This window comes from Haliotis rubra, unplaced genomic scaffold, assembly GCF_003918875.1.
Source record: "Haliotis rubra isolate DU_JTF1 unplaced genomic scaffold, ASM391887v1 Scf142, whole genome shotgun sequence".
Taxonomy (NCBI): domain Eukaryota; kingdom Metazoa; phylum Mollusca; class Gastropoda; order Lepetellida; family Haliotidae; genus Haliotis; species Haliotis rubra.
Window position 1 is genome coordinate 613683 of NW_025765359.1, and position 20937 is coordinate 634619.

Below are 20937 nucleotides of genomic sequence, written 5' to 3' on the forward strand. Positions count from 1 at the left end.
TTAGATTACCTCTGACCTCAGTAGATATGCGTATTTTAGTTTTAAAATGAATCATCAAAATAAGTTTCACACTTAATTTTACACTTTCTTTGTAATATGTACAAAGAATTGTAAATATCTGCTAATTCTAAAGCATATCTGATGATTCATCTACATAAATGAAGTAACCAGCCTTGGCAAATTGTGTTACTTATATAAATGTTGAAATAATGTAATTTCAAGAAGGATTTATTCTTGAAATTTTTTGTTTCATAGAGAAAACTACACTTTGCCAAGAGCAGGTCAGTGTTGCAGACAAGCAACAACTGTGGCTGGTTACTTTATACCCTTTTTGACAAATGGGCTCTATAGTATAGAACTGCTTCAGCCAATACAATGGCTTCTGTTAGATATTTCCGTAGACCTTGACCTTGCACCTGTAGTTGACCTCTCTCTCCCCAACCTGCACAGAACCCAAAAAAGAACCCACACCACAACCCAAAGAAGAACCCAAACCTGAGCCCAAAAAAGATCCTAAGCAAGAAGCAAAGAAAGAACCAGAAAAGAAAGAGCCAGAAAAGAAAGAGCCAGAAAAGAAAGAGCCAGAAAAGAAGGAGCCTGCTAAGAAAGTCGAACCTAAACCTGAAGAAAAGAAAGCAGCTCTTAAAAAGGAACCTTCTCCTAAAAAGGAGCCCTCTCCTAAAAAAGAGCCTCCCAAACCTCCCACTATTGTTGAACCCGAAGAACCCCAGAAGAAAGAGGCCAAAGGTAAAAAGGAAGACATGAATGACACAAATAGTAATAATAATCCGGGTAGGAGTGGAAAGGCAGGTAAAGGAAAGCAGCGCGCTTACCAGAAGAAGCCGACAACCATTCTTGAGGAAGGTGAGGTATTGCAGGAGTTCTCTCCCCTACATGTTGTAACGCTCGGTCCGCTCGTCTTATATCCGTATGTACTGACAAACCTAGAGGTCCTAGTGAAAAATGTTTGTCAAGAAAAGTTACTTGAAGTGATAAGTAACGATCTCGGTGTCAATGAGTTCAACATTAACTGTTTTTGTCATAAACATAAAGCAAACTGACGATTCATTCCAAATAACCATTGGTACCAATACAGTCATTGGTACATATCATTCTCCCCGAGTCTTTAAAGCTAGATGGTAACAAGGATCTGTCAGCATTCAATGTCCATTGTTGCCAAGACGTCAGTCTTAAGAGAGCTGAATGAACCTTCTCGGTCCAGAAACTAGGAAACAAAGATTTGAGCAGCCTTGACAGTCAAACCATGGAAAGGTTCATGTACTTACCAAAACCTCTCCAACTCCAACATGCTCCTTATGGCTGATACGTTTGTAACCGAGGTGTCCATGTTTTGACTGTCGTCAGTGTTGTCGCTGAAGTAAACTGAGGTATTAATCATTGTAACCAGTTGTACACACCTAACACAGTTCCTCACGAATCTGTATGTGGCTGTTGCATACTTCCCTGTTATACCTCAGTCTACTGCAGGAGAGTTATCTTGCCTTAACCACGTGTCTGTCTATGTTGTCCAACACATGTCTCAGATTCATACTCTTAAAAATGGTCAAGATTTGAAGCTTGAAAACATCTCACGTTTTGATAAATATACTTCAGTTGGTTAAGGTGTAATTGGAAATGGTTTTGTCGATGAAGAGGAAAACATTGTTGAAATATGGTTGTGTTTGAGACATGTTTATGTGTTGTCTATTGTCATCAGGCCAATAACTTGAACCGATATGAAGAACAATTCTTATATCATTAACGAATTATCCAAAGATTTCTAACCAACTGACCCAAGCACATTCAATCACTTGTAGACATCCCATTTTACACAATGAATACATGAAACTCACAACCTTAGAACCTCTAACTACGTAGATTTCCAAAATTCCATCAATGTACCTTAATAATGTATGTGTACTATTATTGTCATAGCAACACTTACATTGTCATAGCAACGTCTTCAACAAAGTTGTGACATTCATTTGTAACATTGTTCCTTTCTCACGGAACCACTACATGCAACTTTATTGTTTAATAACTTACAACTACGCAAATATAACTATATAACTATATGTCTCTAACATGGAATAACACGGCGTAACTTATGACCACTAATTCTTTGAAAGCTCAGTTTTGCATATATATGTGTCAATTCAAACAATTCATATTTGTATTAACTAGTTTGGATGTTTATAATAGTAACAGTTTTTACATTATAAATGAATATAACTTTTCACACAGATCCTTAAAAGAATTATCCCTACAAAGGATTGATTGTCCAACGGATTCTGCTTTTAGGAGAGATTTGTAATTATGGAAATGATTTTTATCGCTGTTATTCCCCTACTGATGCATTCACCATATAAATACATGTGTAATTCATTATAAAGCTGTCTAAGTTTCTTGCTTCTTATTTTCTGTCTACACTTTTCATATCTTTTCAACCTGCACACAATTTAAAGGCACACTTCTAGGGATGGCCATGTCTATGTGATGCATGCTTCTGTTTGTCCTCATGTCCTCTATCCCATTGTAAGATGATGAAGAACACAAGGATGACGGTTACGAAGCTGATGTTGATCGTCCCGTTGCCCCGGATATCAGCATAAATGACTATGATGAGGATGATGGTAGGTTTTTACAGGAAAATCGTTTCACAGAAAAACCGGAGAAAAAATTGTTTGGAACTAAACAACATTTCTCACAAAAGTATCAACTATAATTGATTACAATTACTGAACTGATTCTGAAATTTCATTAAAATGAAATATTTTATATTTTTAAGCATTTACAAAAACAAGTTATATTAATAGTTACGTTTTATTAATTTCTAATAGAAAGCCACATTAGAGCAAACTTTTGATTGTGACATTTTTATAAATTTTAATTTCAATTCGGATTTATGATCTATTTCTTTATGTACTTTTTGTATGAACTAACTCATGTGATAAATTGTCAATGACATGACTTTAACATTACGAAATTACATCCTTTAACCTTCTGCATGGACCACCATTGACAGGTTATCATAACTACTGAAACGAAAGTTAATGCACTATATATTAACAAATCTTCAAAACTAAAATAACAGTCAATATAAAACATAATTCAATCAATACAAGCTAAGCTATCTGGCGTAAGGCAGGTAAGAGTGTTCTGTTTCTTGAGAGAGATCAAGTCACTGAGTGGAATTCCTGCATAAAAGGTAAGTTTGTTATATGATGAAGCTTTCTGAGGATAGAAAATTCATACTGTTTGATCCTGTTTGGTTAGTAATTTGAAGCTAGTTTTATATGATACTGTTTTGAAATTATCTTAATATTGTTTTGATCCTTTTTATCCTAGCTGAATATAATCCCCCCATGAAATACTATTTGATACTATTGTAATTCTACGTCGATGCTATTTTTAGTCAATGTTGATACTATCTTGTTTTCTTTTATTTACTGTTTGATCCTGTTTGGACAGTAATTTGAAGCTAGATTTATATGATACTATTTGGAAACTATCTTAATATTACTTTGATCTTTTTTAACCTATTTGGATACTATTTTGATACAATATTCTTTTGAAACTGTTTGGATACTTTTGTGATTCTATGTCGATGCTATTTTAGTCAATGTTGATACTATTTTGTTTTCATTCTGTATGAAAGGAATATATTTTTAAAGATACATTTGGAAATATATTTGCTCATGAACTGATGTTCAAGTAAAACAAGTTAAATATTTTCATAGGCAGTGCGATTTGGTGCACAAAAACATTGGAAAAATATTTTCACAAGATGTCAGATTTAGCGTTCCAAAGGAACCCAGACCCGTCTCGTTTTGTTTTGCCCATGTGTAAACATCGCACATTACTTTGTCATGCCTGAGAAAGCTTTGTCAGAGCTGGTGTGTACGTAAGTTGTGAGATGTCCATGGTGATGTGATTCACCCAGTACTGTGTACAGCACCGTGAGGTACTATTGTCTAGCAGTGCTGTCGTTATCTGCTGCTGTTACTGCTGCTGCGTCACAAAACTTTTTTTCAGGTAATTCATTGCACCTGAAGGACACAAAAATCAAACCATGTTGTTGTTTTCAAAATCGAAGATAAATTTCTAAATATCTCATTTAGAGCTAAAACGTCCATTTAAAATGAATGCATTTCACTAATGGTCCATTTCCTGATACTTCGACCACACATGTCCTTCGGGTGAGGTGGTATTGTTTATGTGTCTAACGTTCCACTTCATTTTCAGCACAAATTGTTCCTCTTGCACTGAACACCATAGCATGGTAAATGTAGATAGACCTATAAAGCTTAGACAGCGTTAGCTATGCTTGGACTAGTTGTAGCTTGTAGATAGTAAACATAACTGAAGAAAATCAAGTATTTCTACAATATTCATGAAATTCTCATATTAACCATATGTTAATGCACATGCTATGCAATACTATAAAACATTAATTGATTTTATGAGCATGTTTATAACGACTCCTAAGGTTAATAGTCATTCCTGGTTGACAATAATTTATGCTTTATGTGTAGTCTAAATTTAACACCAAAACAATTTTATAATAACTTGAATATTATCATGTCTACCTCTGAAACTAAATATGTTCTTTTTTGTCTGTTTTCACAGGAAAAGCAGGGGTAAGTGTCTTCTTATTACCCATTAAATATATCAAATATGATCACGTCTTCTTTACAAATGTGTACATTGAATAGCAGCAATTTATCATGTTGATACTTGTGGAATTTGTAGAGAGCACAATGAGAAAAGCTGAAATATTTTATAAAGCTTAATATATTAATACAACCGGTCATATATGCTTGTTATGAAGGTAACAAACGACTCGTCACCGATTTCACAAGATCAAAATATGTAAGGAATCAGTGCGATATTTCTCTTTATAACGAGTCATAAAGAATAGTGACAAGACTGTACTTGGCACTCGACTCGTCACCATGTAATGCAGTCATCCTTTCATCTGTCCTTTCATTAATACTAGAAAAACTCAATACTCTGTCACTCATAATAATTAGTTTTCAGGAATACACAATACGTTATCAAAGATTATCACTAGCTGTAATAATTAACCAAAAACCTATTACCTATTATGTTTAGTTGTAAGGAATGCTCAATTCCGTATTATCCACTTTTACTTATTGTAAGGAATACCCAATACCTTATTGCCCCTCATCAATAGTAGTATCAGATACCCAGTAATATCACCCATTGTCAATTGTTGTAAGGAACACACAATATTGTTTACTCATCACTAGTTGTGTAGAATAACCGATACTCTTTGTGAGAATGGCCATATTTGGTCCGGTTAAAACAAACATTTATAACCTTTCAGCATTATACATTATAAGTAATGGTAATTTTTTTAACTGTGGACATTTCCAAATGATATTTCTCCATGCTAAGGAAAAAGAAGAACCATAAATAATCCTGCAGTTGTGTGCCATCAGCTCATCTCTCTCAGTGTTCATCACCTTCAGCCAGTGTGACACATCCACGGATTCTTCTTTCAATTTTCATGGATTCAATATTAAGATTTCATGGATTCATCAGTCAGTTTTCATGGAATCAGAAATTAGTTTTCATGGATACAACAGTCAGTTTCACGGATTCTCAATTCAGTTTTCATGGATTAAATATTTAGTTTTCATGGATTCATCAATCAGTTTTAATGGATTCAGTAGTAAGTTTTCATGGATTCATCATTCACATTCATGGATTCATCATTTTCATGGAGCATCCTTCATACGTCACACAAGACCCTACACTAAAGCACGGTGTCCCCGGGAGACCCAAGTCCCTACAGAAGGCACAGTGGAGCAGATGCGTGCCTTACCTAGCCACGATGGCGACAGCGCTAAGTGCAAGAAGTTCGCAAGACGAGCAGTTGGCACGGTATTCAGGATTCAGCATGGTGATGATGACTGACTGTCTCTATGGAGAATCTCGTGCCTCGCGTGTTGCCGTTGCTAGATAACACAAATGATTTGAACTTTTTCTCCTGCAGTGTGTGAAAGTAATTGAATATTTCTGTTGACTGAACTTCAAATACCTGCTGAAGATATGCTACTGATCATCTGATTGCCAAGTTTTGAAACTGTAATATGTTTGGTTTTAAGTTGTTTTTTACTGCTGTAGGTTATTCTTAGTGTCTCAATTTGGCAGATAGTGATATACGTTATACCAGTGGATTTACCTACACAAAACATGCCTTCATTCAAAGTCACCAACACATTCTATTCAGCCAAAATAATGCAATGATGAAGTTTCATTTTCGATACAGGAACTAATTTTAAGAGTGAAAGAATTATGTTCATAATCGACTCTCGATAACTGGCCAAAGAATTATCTTTGGCACCACGGGTTATTCCATCTTTTTGTATTCCGGAAGTTCATAGATCTTTTGGATGGCATCATCATTTACTAATTATATCTTTAAGAACAAGGACTGAAAATCATTTCAGAATATTTTTAACCAAATGATTGCTCTAGTTTATTCATAATTCCAATCAGCCTCGCGCATTTGGAAATGTATCTTTAAAGTCAAAACCTATTCCCTTTGTGTATGCCCTGGTTTGGTAAAGAAAGGTCATCTTAGCGATACAACTAGCTTAGCAACACATTTATGTGCAACCATGGGGCAAGATCATCTTGACAATCCATAAAGGACACATTAAGGAACTGCAAGCATGTCTTGGAGGTGTGGCTATACGTGTTGCTATGCATCATCAATCGTCTTCAAACACACCCACCGCAGACAACTACACTTCAGTACAGATGTTGAAAGGCGTGGGTACACCATCATGAATGTTTACAATCCATCTGCCATCGGTTTGTTGAACATTAAAGCCTCTCAAAATTACGAGAATGTTTTTAATTTAGTGGTTTTCTCCTCTGACGACTGTTCATGGTGCAAGCCATTTCTACGAGGTAATCTCATTTTAAAAATCAAAGTTACGGAACATGAAAATATAAGAAGATGGCTGAAACCTTTCAAACCCATCCATCAATGCTGCTTTTTGTACCTCTGTGACGTAATTACGTCAAGACCTACCGCTATTATATCTCTGCTTGAGCTAACTTATTCTGCATATTTACATCTTGTTCAGAAGTACACATAAGACATTATGAACCAGATCCAAGGTTTAATTTGTTAGCACTAAATATCCTCATTACCAAAATGTCTCTTAACTGCACTGTGTCAGGGTCCTCCCTGAAAACACACTCTGGATACTGACCTGCCGTGACTTGTATATTATGTATCGAAGTATACCCATGTGTATGACTTAAGTGTTACCCTGACATAGCTTTAATGGCTTGCCTAATATCCTTATGGTGGCACATTTACACGATGGTGTTCTTTCTTTGAAGATAGAATTTGTTGCCAAGGTAACACAGACTGAATGTTTGTTTTAAGCAAAGGAAAACAACTCAATCATTGAAATACCAAGTGCCAAGACAAGGGACTAAAATATGAAGGAAAGGATCGCCAATGTGTGTTCTTTGCCTGTCGCCATAAAAGATGAACTTTGTATTTGTGACGTCAGAAAACAGTCTCTTCGTCCAGCATCTACACTCGGATCTTTCACACACTCCGAAACAGACGCCTCTTCAAGGTTTCCCTTAGTTCCCGTACGAGAATAGTGTCTTGGAAGAACCATCCTTCGTAGTTCAACCCTTCTGTTTTTAATCCAGTTCCTAAAGGTATACTTGCTATTTTCTTAGATTTGGATACCTTTGACTGTGGGTGTCATCCGCTCTTGCACTCTCATCTTGGATGTATTGCCAAACTGAAGCTACCTGTGATTACATAATGGGCTTTGTGATGAATGAAGCTACCCCTAGCCTGTCATCTTATTACTGGCGTAAAGTGTGAAATGTTAACGTAATTGGAGTATTGTGTTGCCAAGTGTTACACAGACGGATCTAAACTGGATGTATTCCGTACTATAGTTGTTAGACAAGAAGGTCATTTCTACTGGAGTTTGCCTCAGTGTTAAACATACGGAATATTTCATCCAGTCAGCATCGCAGCTACACTGTAAGAAGATGTACCCACAAATCAAAATTCATCATGTTCAGGTAATGTCATCTTTCATTTATGAACCTGCTTCTTTCAGGGTTGTTTTTATGCTTGAATTAATTGAAGCAGCAGAACAGGATTGTTGCCATGTTTCTCAATGGATGTGGACCACACTGAGGATGTAGAAGACTTGGATACAGTAGCAGCTGACCAGTGAGGTGTACAGTCGTTGCCATTGCGATCAATCATCAACTTCTACATGGCCGTTGCTTAGCAATTTCATCGTGACATATTTAACTAATTTTTCTCAGGCACCTAGTTCTTTTTTCAGGTCAAATTTCATATGTCCACTCAGAGAATACTGTTGTTGAATGTTGAATTTAGGTTGGTATTGTCCTTGAAAACCATCCCTTTAGCTTATGGAATCTTAAAATCAAGTTCTTGGGCCATCAGGTTCAGTTACCTTTTGTGTGTGGTATCATCAGAGTATCACGTCATCAGGTGTTCATCCCTTCTGTGCACAGTGTCCTAAGACTTGGGCCTTTTGGCCATCGGGTTCACTTAACGTTTTCGTATGGTTTCCTCAGGCTAGGGCATTTGGGTCATCCGATAAGCATCCCTTTGTGCATGGCATCCTAAGACTAGGTCAAGCGGGCATTCCCTCTAGTTTGTGATCTACGCAAAACTGTACGTAATAGATATATCTGTATTTAGAATCTAGAATTACCTTGTAATATATTACAAACATACTTATGCTGAAAAATGAGAGAATTTTTGTTCTGAATTTTGAATCCTTGAGAACCTTCTTCAATCCCTGGGCCCATATATACATATACATATATAGCCATTGTTTTTGTTCCGAATAGTACTCATGCAAATCTCTTACAAAAAATTGAAATTAAAATAATCAAACCGAGATCAGTTAATATATTTATGAAAGTTCACAGTGGTTAAGGTAAGCTACAGTGCATAACAACATTGTTTGGAAACAGGTGCATTTGGTCCTGTGATAAACATTGCTATTCCTATATTACCCAGTGTAAAGGTAAATTTGTGGTACAAAAATTCTCATTCGCCATTTCAGTGCTCGGCATATAGCATTGTCAGGAATTTGAGCACCTGTGGATTGGCAACTGAGCAGAGAATGGGTTAATACTTCTGAGTAGAGCTCTTCCTTGGCCTCAGTGAGCCTCAGGGACAAAGCCACTTATTCCAGCAGTAATTTGATAGCATTTCCTCTTAATGGATCATAAATGTAATTTCTTGAAACAGCTAGGAGTAAGATAGCACCAGCCATATATGCTCTACTGTAGGTTTGGAACATGAGATGGTTCATTGCAGCTAGAAGGGCGTATACAGTCCCTGGCTAAACCTCTGATGAGGAAGACATATTCTTGTGTTCTAGAACAGTTTGGAAAATGGGTGTTCCAAAATAGTCTGTACTTCAGTCTTTCTCAGTACAAGTGACGCAGAACAGTACCCAAGGAATGTGGTTCCATCTTACACTGGAACTATCTTTAGTTAATGCTTGAGTTCATCTCAGTTCCAATTACGTCTGACAGAAATGGCAGAAACATACCTTTAAAATGAGGACTTGCGTCATAATGAATTTAGTTGTTGATGTTAATCATGATTATTTGGAGTATTTGGCAAGGAGAATTTGGACATATTCTTCTATATTTACCTCCCTGTCATTAACATATGCAAACATGCCAAGTGATATGCAACTTAGCAATGAAGAGTGCAAGGATAAGGAACAACCCAGTTTATGATGGGCTCTTTCAGTGATAAATGTAAATGATTTTCCCAAGTAGTAAATTATTGCTGAGTCAGGGATTTGTTTAGGTCATGTTGACCTAAGTGAAAAGTACATGTATACCCTGCCTACATGATGAATTAGAAAATTGTGACTGGTTATAAAATCAATACATAATAAATATGATACATCTAGTCTGAACCTGATTTCTTTTCTAAACCATCTTTCAGTAAATATTCACTCTTTGGTCATTTAATGCGTTTTTAGTTTAAATTAATATAATATTTACATATTATAAATTCTCATTTTAGTTGGGTGATTTCAAATAAGTATAGAAATGTATTCGCTGTGTCGCTGTATGTTTAATTTGCACACTGACATAAAATGATTTATGTTTGCACAAATATATCAAGCACATAGGGTGTTATCAAAAGTCTGCAAAACACTTTTAAGCCCAAACTTATCAGATATCTTCTTCAATATGCATACTTATTGGATCAATGTATTGGTTAATGAACAAAAACTGATGTTATGACAGGGATTATTGGTCTGATTGATTTTTGTTACCACTGCAAACAAACAAAAACGCCAGAAAAAGCAATAGTATAGGAATCATGAAAAAAAGTCAACTTCCATAAATATTGGATCAATATTAGTAAGTGAAGCACGTACAATGGATCTCTAAATGTTCAGTTAGCTTTGGAATGTGTGAATTTCGATGTTACATTGAACGAATTAAACACAAACTCATTGCCACTGAAAACCAAGCTCTTGTGGTGCAAAATGAGGAGTTGAAGAGTTGAGAAAAACATTTAAACCATTTATTGGTTTTCAGCAACATTAAGTTTTGCTAATGACATGCAATGAATATGTATGAATGGCAACACTAATTAATATGGACATAATTAAGCTGGCGTTATAAGGAGGCCATGCGTGCATGTGTCTGTGGAGTCTGTTGCTGTTCTGGCTTGGCTTCAAGAATGTGGGCGCTTGTGGTCTCGATCAGACTATATCTGTCTTGCCTCCACATCACAAGTACGATTTCTTAACAAGGGAAACATGTGCTACCTTCCTGAAACCAAATTATTCTTGACATTATAGACCTGAAATGTACTTATGAACCTAACGAGGATGAATAATTGTTAAACTCTGCATACACAATTATATTGATGTAGCAACTGTGACGTTTTTGTTTGGTTACAGCATAAAACGGAATTTAATGACAAAGCATCATTGACTATGTCAATGAATATTGATGCAAGTTTTTGTTGTGAAAGAACAAAGTTAGTGAAAAAACACAATTATTCCCATGATATTCAACTGTTATCATGATTGCTTACACTGTGAAATCCTACCAGCAAACATTCGTCAAAATCAGACTAATCATTTCCTCATGTTATAATTAGTTTAAAATGTTCAACCTTTATTTCTCTAAAAATAGGAATAGCTGAAAGCTTTATAGCGTTTTAACATTGTTTTAAAATCCTATGGCCAAGAAAAATTATTTTTAAGCTCTTGGGATTTGTTATGTTGAGAATGTTGTTTGTGAGATGGATGCTGGCTCAACAAGAAAGAAATCCCGGACCAATTAATTAGTCAAAACACACAAGCCTCTTCTGGCCTTTAACATTCACAGAAAAATCGTTTTTGATTACTTTTGCACTCATAGACTTCACTACCTTTAAGACATCCCATTCCAGAAACACAGCTCTATGCAACATATAAGCAAACAATGATACGATTTGGACTTGTGCCCAGCTGGGGTCCACAAAATTCATTTTACAGATATAATCAGTTCTTAAGAATATATTACCGCAGGTTTGTAGGAGACCAAAATGTCTGTGTCTCACAAAAACTTCACCAATCATGTCGATGCTCTAATCTCTGCATGGCAAAGTAGTCGATTTTCTCAGCAATGTTCTCCACGCTGGTTATAGAGTCAACAAACCTAATGCTGCTTTCCTGCCAACTTCTTATAGGAGTATCAGTTACCAGCAGGTACCAGAAATATCTCGTATTTTCCACACAACTCCCTTCACAAATACCAAGAGTGTTTGTCAAACTCTCCTGTTCCATACTACAGTTTTTTAAAGGTATAAAAATCCAAATGTCTATTATTATATCAAGCACTAAATGTGAAAGTTGAAACAAGATTGGTTTTGCTTGTGTAAAGCACAACAGAGATTGCAAGCGTGGGTTTTTCACATTAAATTCCATTGCCTGTCTTTAAATGCTTATGATTTTTAGTAAACTGGACCCTAGTTTTCCATGGTGCATATAAGCAGATAAGGAATTAAATCTTTCTAGCATGAATATCTCAGGTACCAGTTCCAGTGAAGACAATTTGTTTTAAACTGGATAGGAGTCAAAATAAGCTTAGTCATGTTGGTAAAAGGAAAAAATCTTACAGATGTCATAATAATGTGTATTTTCATGGTGACACAAAATGAAATTATTTACAGTATTAAGTTTAAGTTTGTGAGAAAGACATAAATTGTATGTTTTTCTTTAAATACATGTCAATACCATGACTATCAAATGAAATCCATTTATCACAAGTTTCCACAAAGAGTGTCCATTGTCTAACTATTTTACTGTGGCAGTATTTTCTACTGTTCGTTTTTTATTACAGATTAACATGAAGTGTGGTAAGAATGAGCTTCATAATAATATTTTCAGCTTTTCATCATGATGCTACTCTTACAAACTTGCCCCTACAATATATATTGCAATTGAAGGGATTATCATTTTCAATAACTTCACAAAACTAAGGGTAAATATGGACTGGGTAAAGAGGTACTGACTCTCTTTCTTAACTGTCCAAAGTGTGCTGGAAATATGTAATTGTCATCTGCCCTTAGTCAGGCTCAGAAATAAATGATCTGACTGGCTACCAGGTTGTAACATGTCATGGTATCCCAGTTGTGTAGACAGATGTTCATTATATCAATCACTGGATTGGCTTGTCCATGTTGATTATGTTCACACTGCTGCCATATAACTGAAATATTGCTGAGTGCAGTACAACAATAAAAGAGTGATGTCACTGAAGAAAACAGTTTGTGGTTGTACTACAACGTGCTTTGATGATATCCTAAACAGGAAGATGACAGCAGGAGGATGTCTAAATCGGCAAAGGGGAAAAGCGATGGACCAATCCTGGCAGAGAAGCCTGGAAATGTTGTGGTACAAGAAGGTTAGTATGGCATTGAAAGAACTCATTTGACAGCACTGACCTGACAAAACAGTTGTAGAGTGATAGTAAATGTTTTCTCTACAACTGACTGACTGACTGAGTTTGGATTTACGCCGCTTTTAGCAATATTCCAGCAACATCATGGCGGGGGACACCAGAAATGGGCTTCACATATTGTACCCATGTGGGGATTCGAACCTGGGTCTTCGGCACCGCCCCGTTTTCTCTAAAAACTCAACCAGATAACATTTGCGGTTTTGGCTCAGTGGTATATTGAATAAAGAATTTAACATATGGGTATATCAAATAGTGAATATGACTGATGAATATGCTAAATAGTGAATTTGACAGATGGGTATATTGAATAGTGAATTGACAAAGGGGAATATGGACCAGTGAATGTGACAGATTGGTGTATTGAATAGTGAATTTGACAGAGGGGAATATGGACTAGTGAATGTGACAAATTGGTGTATTGAATAGTGAATTTGACAGAGGGGAATTTGAACAAGTGAATGTGAGAGACTGGTATACTGAATAGTGAATTTGACAGAGGGGAATATGGACTAGTGAATGTGACAGATTGGTGTATTGAATAGTGAATTTGACAGAGGGGAAATTTGAACAAGTGAATGTGAGAGACTGGTATATTGAATAGTGAATTTAACAGAGGGGAATATGGACCAGTGAATGTGACCGATTGGTATATTGAATAGTGAATTTGAGAGAGGGGAATTTGGACCAGTGAATGTGACAGACTGGTATACTGAATAGTGAATTTGACAGATGAGTGTTTTCAATATTAATATTAACAAACAATACATGGAATGGGCAATTTGACAAACTAATCAAGGGTGAATTTTACTGAATGGTATATTACAAAGGGAATTTTGACTGATGTGTGTCTTAAATATTTAATTTGACATTACTGTTGGTACTTAATACTGCCAAAATATGTATATCGACGATATCTAGTCCCACACTGTATCGACCTTCTCACACAGGCAAGGATCTCAGGGTCCAGTTCAAGCTGGACCTTCAAGGGAAGCCCCCACCAAGTGTGCGTATATTCCGAGCAGGAAGAGAGGTGCGTGAAGACACAAGGACCAGCATTGTGGCAGAAAAGGGTAACTGTTATCTCGAGATCAAGAAGACTCGCATCCAGGATGAGGCTAAATACTCTGTTGTCCTGGAACAAAATGGGATGAAAACTGATGAGGCAACATTCAGTGTGTTCATTAAGGGTAAGCTGTTTGACAAGTGATGTCATTACGTTGTTTGACAAGTGATGTCATTATGTTTGTTTGACAAGTGATGTCATTATGCTTGTGATGGCATTGTGTTCATTAAGGGTAAGCTGTGTGACAAGTGATGTCATTACATTTGTTTGACAAGTGATGTCATAATGTTTGTTAAGGGTAAGCTGTTTCACAAGTGATGTCAGTATATTTGTTATGGGCACCAGTAAGCTATTGTAAAATTGAGTCATTTATGGTCCCATTCATTACTGTGGCTTCAAGAGCATTATAAACAGTGAGCATAAAGAATATATATGTTTTATCTGATTTATGTAAATTATATTCAAAGTAATCTGTTTTTGCAGATTATCAAGGCTGGTTTGAAGTTTAATGTTTATAATATCAGGAGACATGCCTATTAGGATTCTATATGGCTGTGGACAAATCATGTCATTTCATTATGACAAAATATAAACAAAGTTTCTGAAATGCTACAGTTTAAACACTTCTATCTTTATGAAGTAAACATGATTAATATGTTTTATTTTAGATCCCAAGGATTCAGCCCTGGATTTCCGGTCTCTGCTGAAACACAGGTACTAGTCTAAAGGGAGTAACACTTTAGTGAGTGAGTGGGTGAGTTGAGATTTACGCTACTTTGAGCAATATTCCAGCAATATCATGGTGGGGGGTCACCAGAAATGGGCTTCACACATTGGGGAAATGAACCCGGACTTTTGGCGTGATGAGCAAACACTTTAACCACTAGGCTAACTCACCGCCCTGAATAACACTTTAAGCTGTCCAACAAAGGCTTCCCCGATTAAATTTTTATGTCTTCAGCTTAGTGGTTAAAGTGTTCACAGGTTATGCCGAAGACCAGGTTTGATTCCCCACATCTGTACAGTGTGCAAAACCCATTTCTGGTATCCCCTGCTATGATATTGCTGAAATAATGCTGAAAGCAGTGTAAAACTAAACTCATTCACTCACTATGCTTGTATGCTTCACCAAAGTGATAAACATTAAAGACCTGCCTTACATCAAAATTTTCTCGGGCAGTGTGGTAGCCTAGTGGTTAAAGCGTTCGCTCGTCACACTGAAGGCCCAGGTTTGATTCCCCACATGGGTACAATGTGTGAAGCCCATTTCTGGTGTCCCCCTCCGTGATATTGCTGGAATATTGCTAAAAGCGGCATAATACCATACTCAGTCAGTCAAAACCGCCTCCGTGGTGTAGTGGTTAGAGCGTCCGCCCGGAGAACGGAAGGTCGCGGGTTCGATCCCCGACCGCGTCATACCAAAAGACGTTAAAATATGGTACTTGTTGGTCCCTGCCTGGCGCTCGGCATTAATGGGTACAACAAGGACTGGTCGGCTCGGAGTCAGTATAATGTGTCTGAGTGGGGTATTCATGCTTCACTGCGACATGGTATCTCAGTGGGCTAGCACTATAAAACCAGCTTAAGTCTGGGCTAGTACAAGCAGCTGCACATACACATACACATGCATGCACGTCGTCATATGAGCGAAATATTCTCAAGTACGACGTTAAACCCAATTTCACCTCACCTCACCTCACCTCAGTCAGTCAAACCTTTCTGATACTGATTGTTCAAAATATGATGGCTCTTCCTATGAATCCTTTCAGGGACACGGGCAAGAAAGAGGAGGAGGATGACGGCGTCGACTGGGGAAATCTCAAACCAGGTGAGTTCCGATACCTTCATGAACTCTCATGTCATGCAGTGATCAAAATGCACATCACATGTGTATAATTATCATCATAAGACACACAGACGTACTGTTGTTTCCCGGAAACATGGTTAAGATTTGTGTCTCACCATGCATCTTGTGACATACTTTACCTCTCGTGAACACCTGGTGTCATCTGCTTTAAATCTTCCATCATACTTTCACAACTACTTTGCCTTTTGGACCCAGTTTAATCTGTTTCACCAGATAATTAAAAATGATTATTTTCCAAGATTTCAAAGTGCTATCCAGAAGATTGGATTAAGTACTATCAATTCTAATTAACATTTGGAACACAAGATTTGAATTCTTTCTTTCCATTACAAGCATCTTTGAGTATCTATAACAATATTTTGCTTGCTTACCAATGCAAATTTCAGTTACTAATATCAGATAAAAGCTATAAGCCGTTGTAAAGAAACTCTTTAACAGTTTTAATATCACTGGATGTTCTTACTGTTTTATTATTCTTCCTTGCCAAAGTTATGATTAATGCCCACTGGTTTGGTATGTCACAAATTCATCATTGCACAATATGTGAGTATATATGTATATGTGCAGCCTTTGCCATGGACATCTCAAAGTTTTTCATTTCCATTTATGTCCTTAAATGTCACAAATGTTTTTGTACTTTCTCTGTTTATGTGTCTGTGCGTTCACAACAGTGTTCTTCATGTTCAACATAGTGTGTTCATGTTAAATACAATGTGTTCATGTTAAATACAATGTGTTCATGTTAAATACAATGTGTTCATGTTAAATACAATATGGATGTTTGACACAAAGTGTTTTGTTCAACACAATGTGATGTTTGAGACAATGTGATTCATTTTCAACACAATACGGATGCTTGACACAATGTGTTTATGCATAGCACAATATGAATATTTGACACAATTTGTTCATCTTCAAGACAATATGGATGCTTGACACAATGTGTTTATGCATAGCACAGTATGAATATTCAAAATAATGTCTTCAACACAATATTGATGTTTGACACAATGTGTTTCATGCTCAACACAATATTAATGTTTGACACAATGTAAGTCATGCTCACGACACAATGCATTGCAGCATAATCCACATGATGCTATTCAACACTAAATATGCAACACGCTAATAGCTATCACAGAAATATTCATGCTTTTTGATTCAAATAAGCAAGTTTTGCGTGTACTGTTTCACCAATGCACAAAACTACATAATATTTCATTTGTCTTTTTCCTTTTTCCAGAGGAAGGTATTTATATGTCTGTCTGTCTGTATGTTTGTAGCTTATATGTCTGTTGATGTATTCAGTTAGCTGCGACATTAGCCAATATTTCTTTTCTAAACATGATAACACCTCTTGATAGCCCTATCTCTAACCATCTAAACCTCGACATTTCTGTGCACTATCTGGAATCTCATCTTGTTCTCAAATCTTTTTAATCTGCTAAATATTCTTGACATCTCTCCTTAACAATGTTTACTAATGAATCTGATATTATGAATCTCATTTTCTCTTTACAAAAATATACAAATAATATTCTTGATTAGGAAAAACTGAATGCAATATCTTTCTTATATTTGAATAATTCATAAATTATACATCAATTTTTCAAAATCTATAATCATGAAGTTACAAGAAGTTGTAATTACACATTAATCACATTTACAAAATGTCACTCTAGTTCTAATTCTAACAGTGTTTTAATTAAAAATAATATTTCTCATCTTTTGAAAATAATATTGAATGACTCTGTTATATACCTCCAATAAAACCTCCCTTCCAGCTATGATAAGCTTATTATGTATATGTACTGCAGCTGACCAGTTCTGTATATAATACATGTCGTATATGTTGTTGTCTGTGTTGGTGGTGCTAATGGCAATATGCACTATACTGACTATTGTCACTTTGTGTCCATGTAACATACCAGTAACGGTTACAATACCATGTTGCCAACGTTGATAGTAATTGTCAACAATTTTAATGTTACATTGTTACAATGTTGCCAACACTGATGATGGTGGATGGTCATGTTGCCAACATTGATTTTAATAGTAATGGTTAATCTTTCTAACAAGATTGCCATATTGCCAAGATCGATTGCATTTTTTAAAGCCATAAACCTTCTTGAGTTTAAGTAGAAAGTTTAGAAAGACATAAAGTTGGCTTCATTTAGACTAGCTAATTTCAAAATCCTTGTCAGTATTCTCTACAATATTTTAATTCTAGTAACAACAGGGGCGGTGGGGTAGCCTAGTGGTTAAAGCGTTGGCTCGTCACACCGAAGACCCGGGTTCGAATCCCCACATGGATACAATGTGTGAAGCCCATTTCTGGTGTTCCCCCGCTGTGATGTTGCTGGAATATTGCTAAAAGCGGTGTAAAACTAACATCAGTCAGTCAGTCTAGTAACAACATTATAACAAATGGTACCATTAGATCAGAGTGTGCCACTTCTTCATCAACACTCGATGTCACCACAATTTGATAATGATTCATAAATATATGACAACATTGGAATTGTTGGAATTTCTTTTGATCATTAAAATGGTGACATGAAGTTATTTAAATCTCATAGTAACAGTCAGTGTCATACTGGCAATGATGTTGGCAACATCGGGTGGTAACCATATTTCATATATTTTTGTTTTGTTTTGTAATCTCATCATATCATTGTTGCGTTGTCCTTCTGTTCGCCATCTTAAAGTGTTTTCTGTTGGCCATCTTCATCCTTGTAGTACTTACATTGAACAACAACATAGAACACTGACTGGGCCAGCCCTGTTATTTGTGATGATCCTTACTAAATCCTTGCATATGAAAAGGAACAGATGATGTCTGATAGTTATTTCAACTTCCTCAGTCTGTGACTACAATTATCTTCTCATTCACTTATGATTGAGAAAGGAAGATGGGCTCGACTAAAACTAGCTTTAGAAAACCGATTATGTCCTTTTTGGAAAAATGACATAGAGGATTAATATCATGTTATCATAGTTTGTCCTAACTATTTGACATTTAGACGTTGCTACATACCTCTGGACGTATACAAGTCTCCAAACATGATGAAGTTTATAAATCTTTTACAAACCAAAGTTGAAGTATTAACCTTCAACCTAACCAAATTTGTTTATCACATATTTCAGGTTATGCAAAACTATAATTTGAATTATCCATGAGTGTTATCTTCTTTCTAGTGCTGCCTTTTGTCACGAAAGGTCTTTGTAAATGTTGGCAATGCGCTTTTGAAACTATGTAAAAATGTATTTTGTCATATTGGCTGTTGGCCTATTAAAGAAATAAACGTATTGATTCTGTGACCTTAGCTTCTGGTCTGAAGCCCAAGTGTAGCAGAATTCTATTGATTCTTGTGAACTCGGAAAACCATAAACTTTAAGGAAAAGGATGCTTAGAAGTATAAGGTCACAGGTTTAGGGCACAGACTGTTTCAATATTATTCAAGGTCAACCAGAAAAATGTAAGTTTGCTATTGACACAGCATTGAAAACAAAATTTACTATAGTCTTCTTACTTCATATCCTGATCAAACATCAGACATTCTTCTATTTTGAATAAAGCTTCTTAAAAAATCAATTATTTCTGCATCTGGTCTCCATCAAAAAAATTTTACCTGAATTTTGGGAAATATGATAGTAAAGATAATGGTTAAAAAACTAAAAGCTGCTGTTCAAAAAAGATTTACCAAAATATGTTCAACACTGATTTTTGCATTATCTGATCTTATCGTTACACAACTGTTTTGTCCTTTACTCCAAATTGATCTATTTCGGCAGACAATCAAGACATATTGTGGTTATATTCAATTTGATATTTAAGAATAACAATGCTGTTGTATTAAATATTTCACCTAAGACACATTTTGGAAAGAATTAGACAATACTTCCCTGTGCTCGCCAAAAAGTACTTTTTCTGATGACAGGACACATAAAAGACCTTGACCCCTTGACCACAGTGACCTTGACATATAGAAACATTTTTCGTCCTGCTATCATCCATCAATTAAACTAAACACTCATTCCTCCCATGACTTATTTATCAAATCAATTTGCATAATTCTTTTATCGTACCATCAGTCTAGATCTTCACATTCCATCCCATACCACTGTACATTCATTTAGACTAGTATTAATAATTTTTATCCCATTTCAGTGATTTATTTATGCTGGTTCATTTGCAACAAAGTGCTTGACCATTTTGCTTTCATGACCTGAAAATATTGACCAGTTATTGAACATATTATGTCACATATTGATGAAAAGTAAGAACTGAAATGTTTACATTTCACCGTTTCTCCATTAATTATGTCACTAAGCAGACTTGCACAATTGTAGCTCATTACAGAATTAGACTTGTAAGAAAGTCACTAGTTAATCTAGTACCCCATTAAACCAAGTATTTGAATTAGTACAATATCATTATTTTCCCATTGAATCCATATCATTTTAGACAACAACCTCTTATAACATTGATACAGAGTTATACAGACAATAGTAAAGACAATAGTAAAGTATGTTTTATATTTGGATATGTTTGAAACTTTACAAAGGTATATAGTCAGTTCTCAGGAAAACCTTTTTAGTCCTTTCTATATCAAATAGCAGTTGTACCTTTAATTATAATTTGGATCGTCACTAACTGATGTAATTGTTCTCGGCTAGTGGACAAGAAGGGCCGGCGCTTGTCTCAGATCGAGATGATGAGGAAGGGGCTGAAGAAGGTGGAGAAGGCAGAAGGAAGTGACAGTGAGGAGGAGAAGGCAAGTAGTCAGATTGTTTGCAGTTTGGGATTCAGATTTGCTGTGGATCCAGACTTGTCATCCAAGCACAGATGCTTACAATTGGACCCTTAACATTCTTGCGGTATTTGTTGCCCTCCTCAAATAAACACAGCCATGTTTCATATGGTGTTGAATGAAGATAACTGGTTAATTACATATCA

At 36.0% G+C, this 20937-nt stretch overlaps 1 protein-coding gene across 1 annotated transcript in view; it reads left to right on the plus strand.

The window, feature by feature from the left end:
- The window catches only part of LOC124269101 (twitchin-like), a 164493-nt gene that overhangs the window by 59135 nt on the left and 84421 nt on the right, over positions 1-20937 (plus strand). Inside the window, 9 exon segments of the mRNA XM_046704118.1 lie at positions 451-864; positions 2541-2633; positions 4630-4640; positions 12897-12990; positions 13995-14234; positions 14779-14824; positions 15880-15938; positions 17221-17226; positions 20658-20755. Of these exon segments, the coding sequence (XP_046560074.1) occupies positions 451-864; positions 2541-2633; positions 4630-4640; positions 12897-12990; positions 13995-14234; positions 14779-14824; positions 15880-15938; positions 17221-17226; positions 20658-20755 (1061 nt within the window).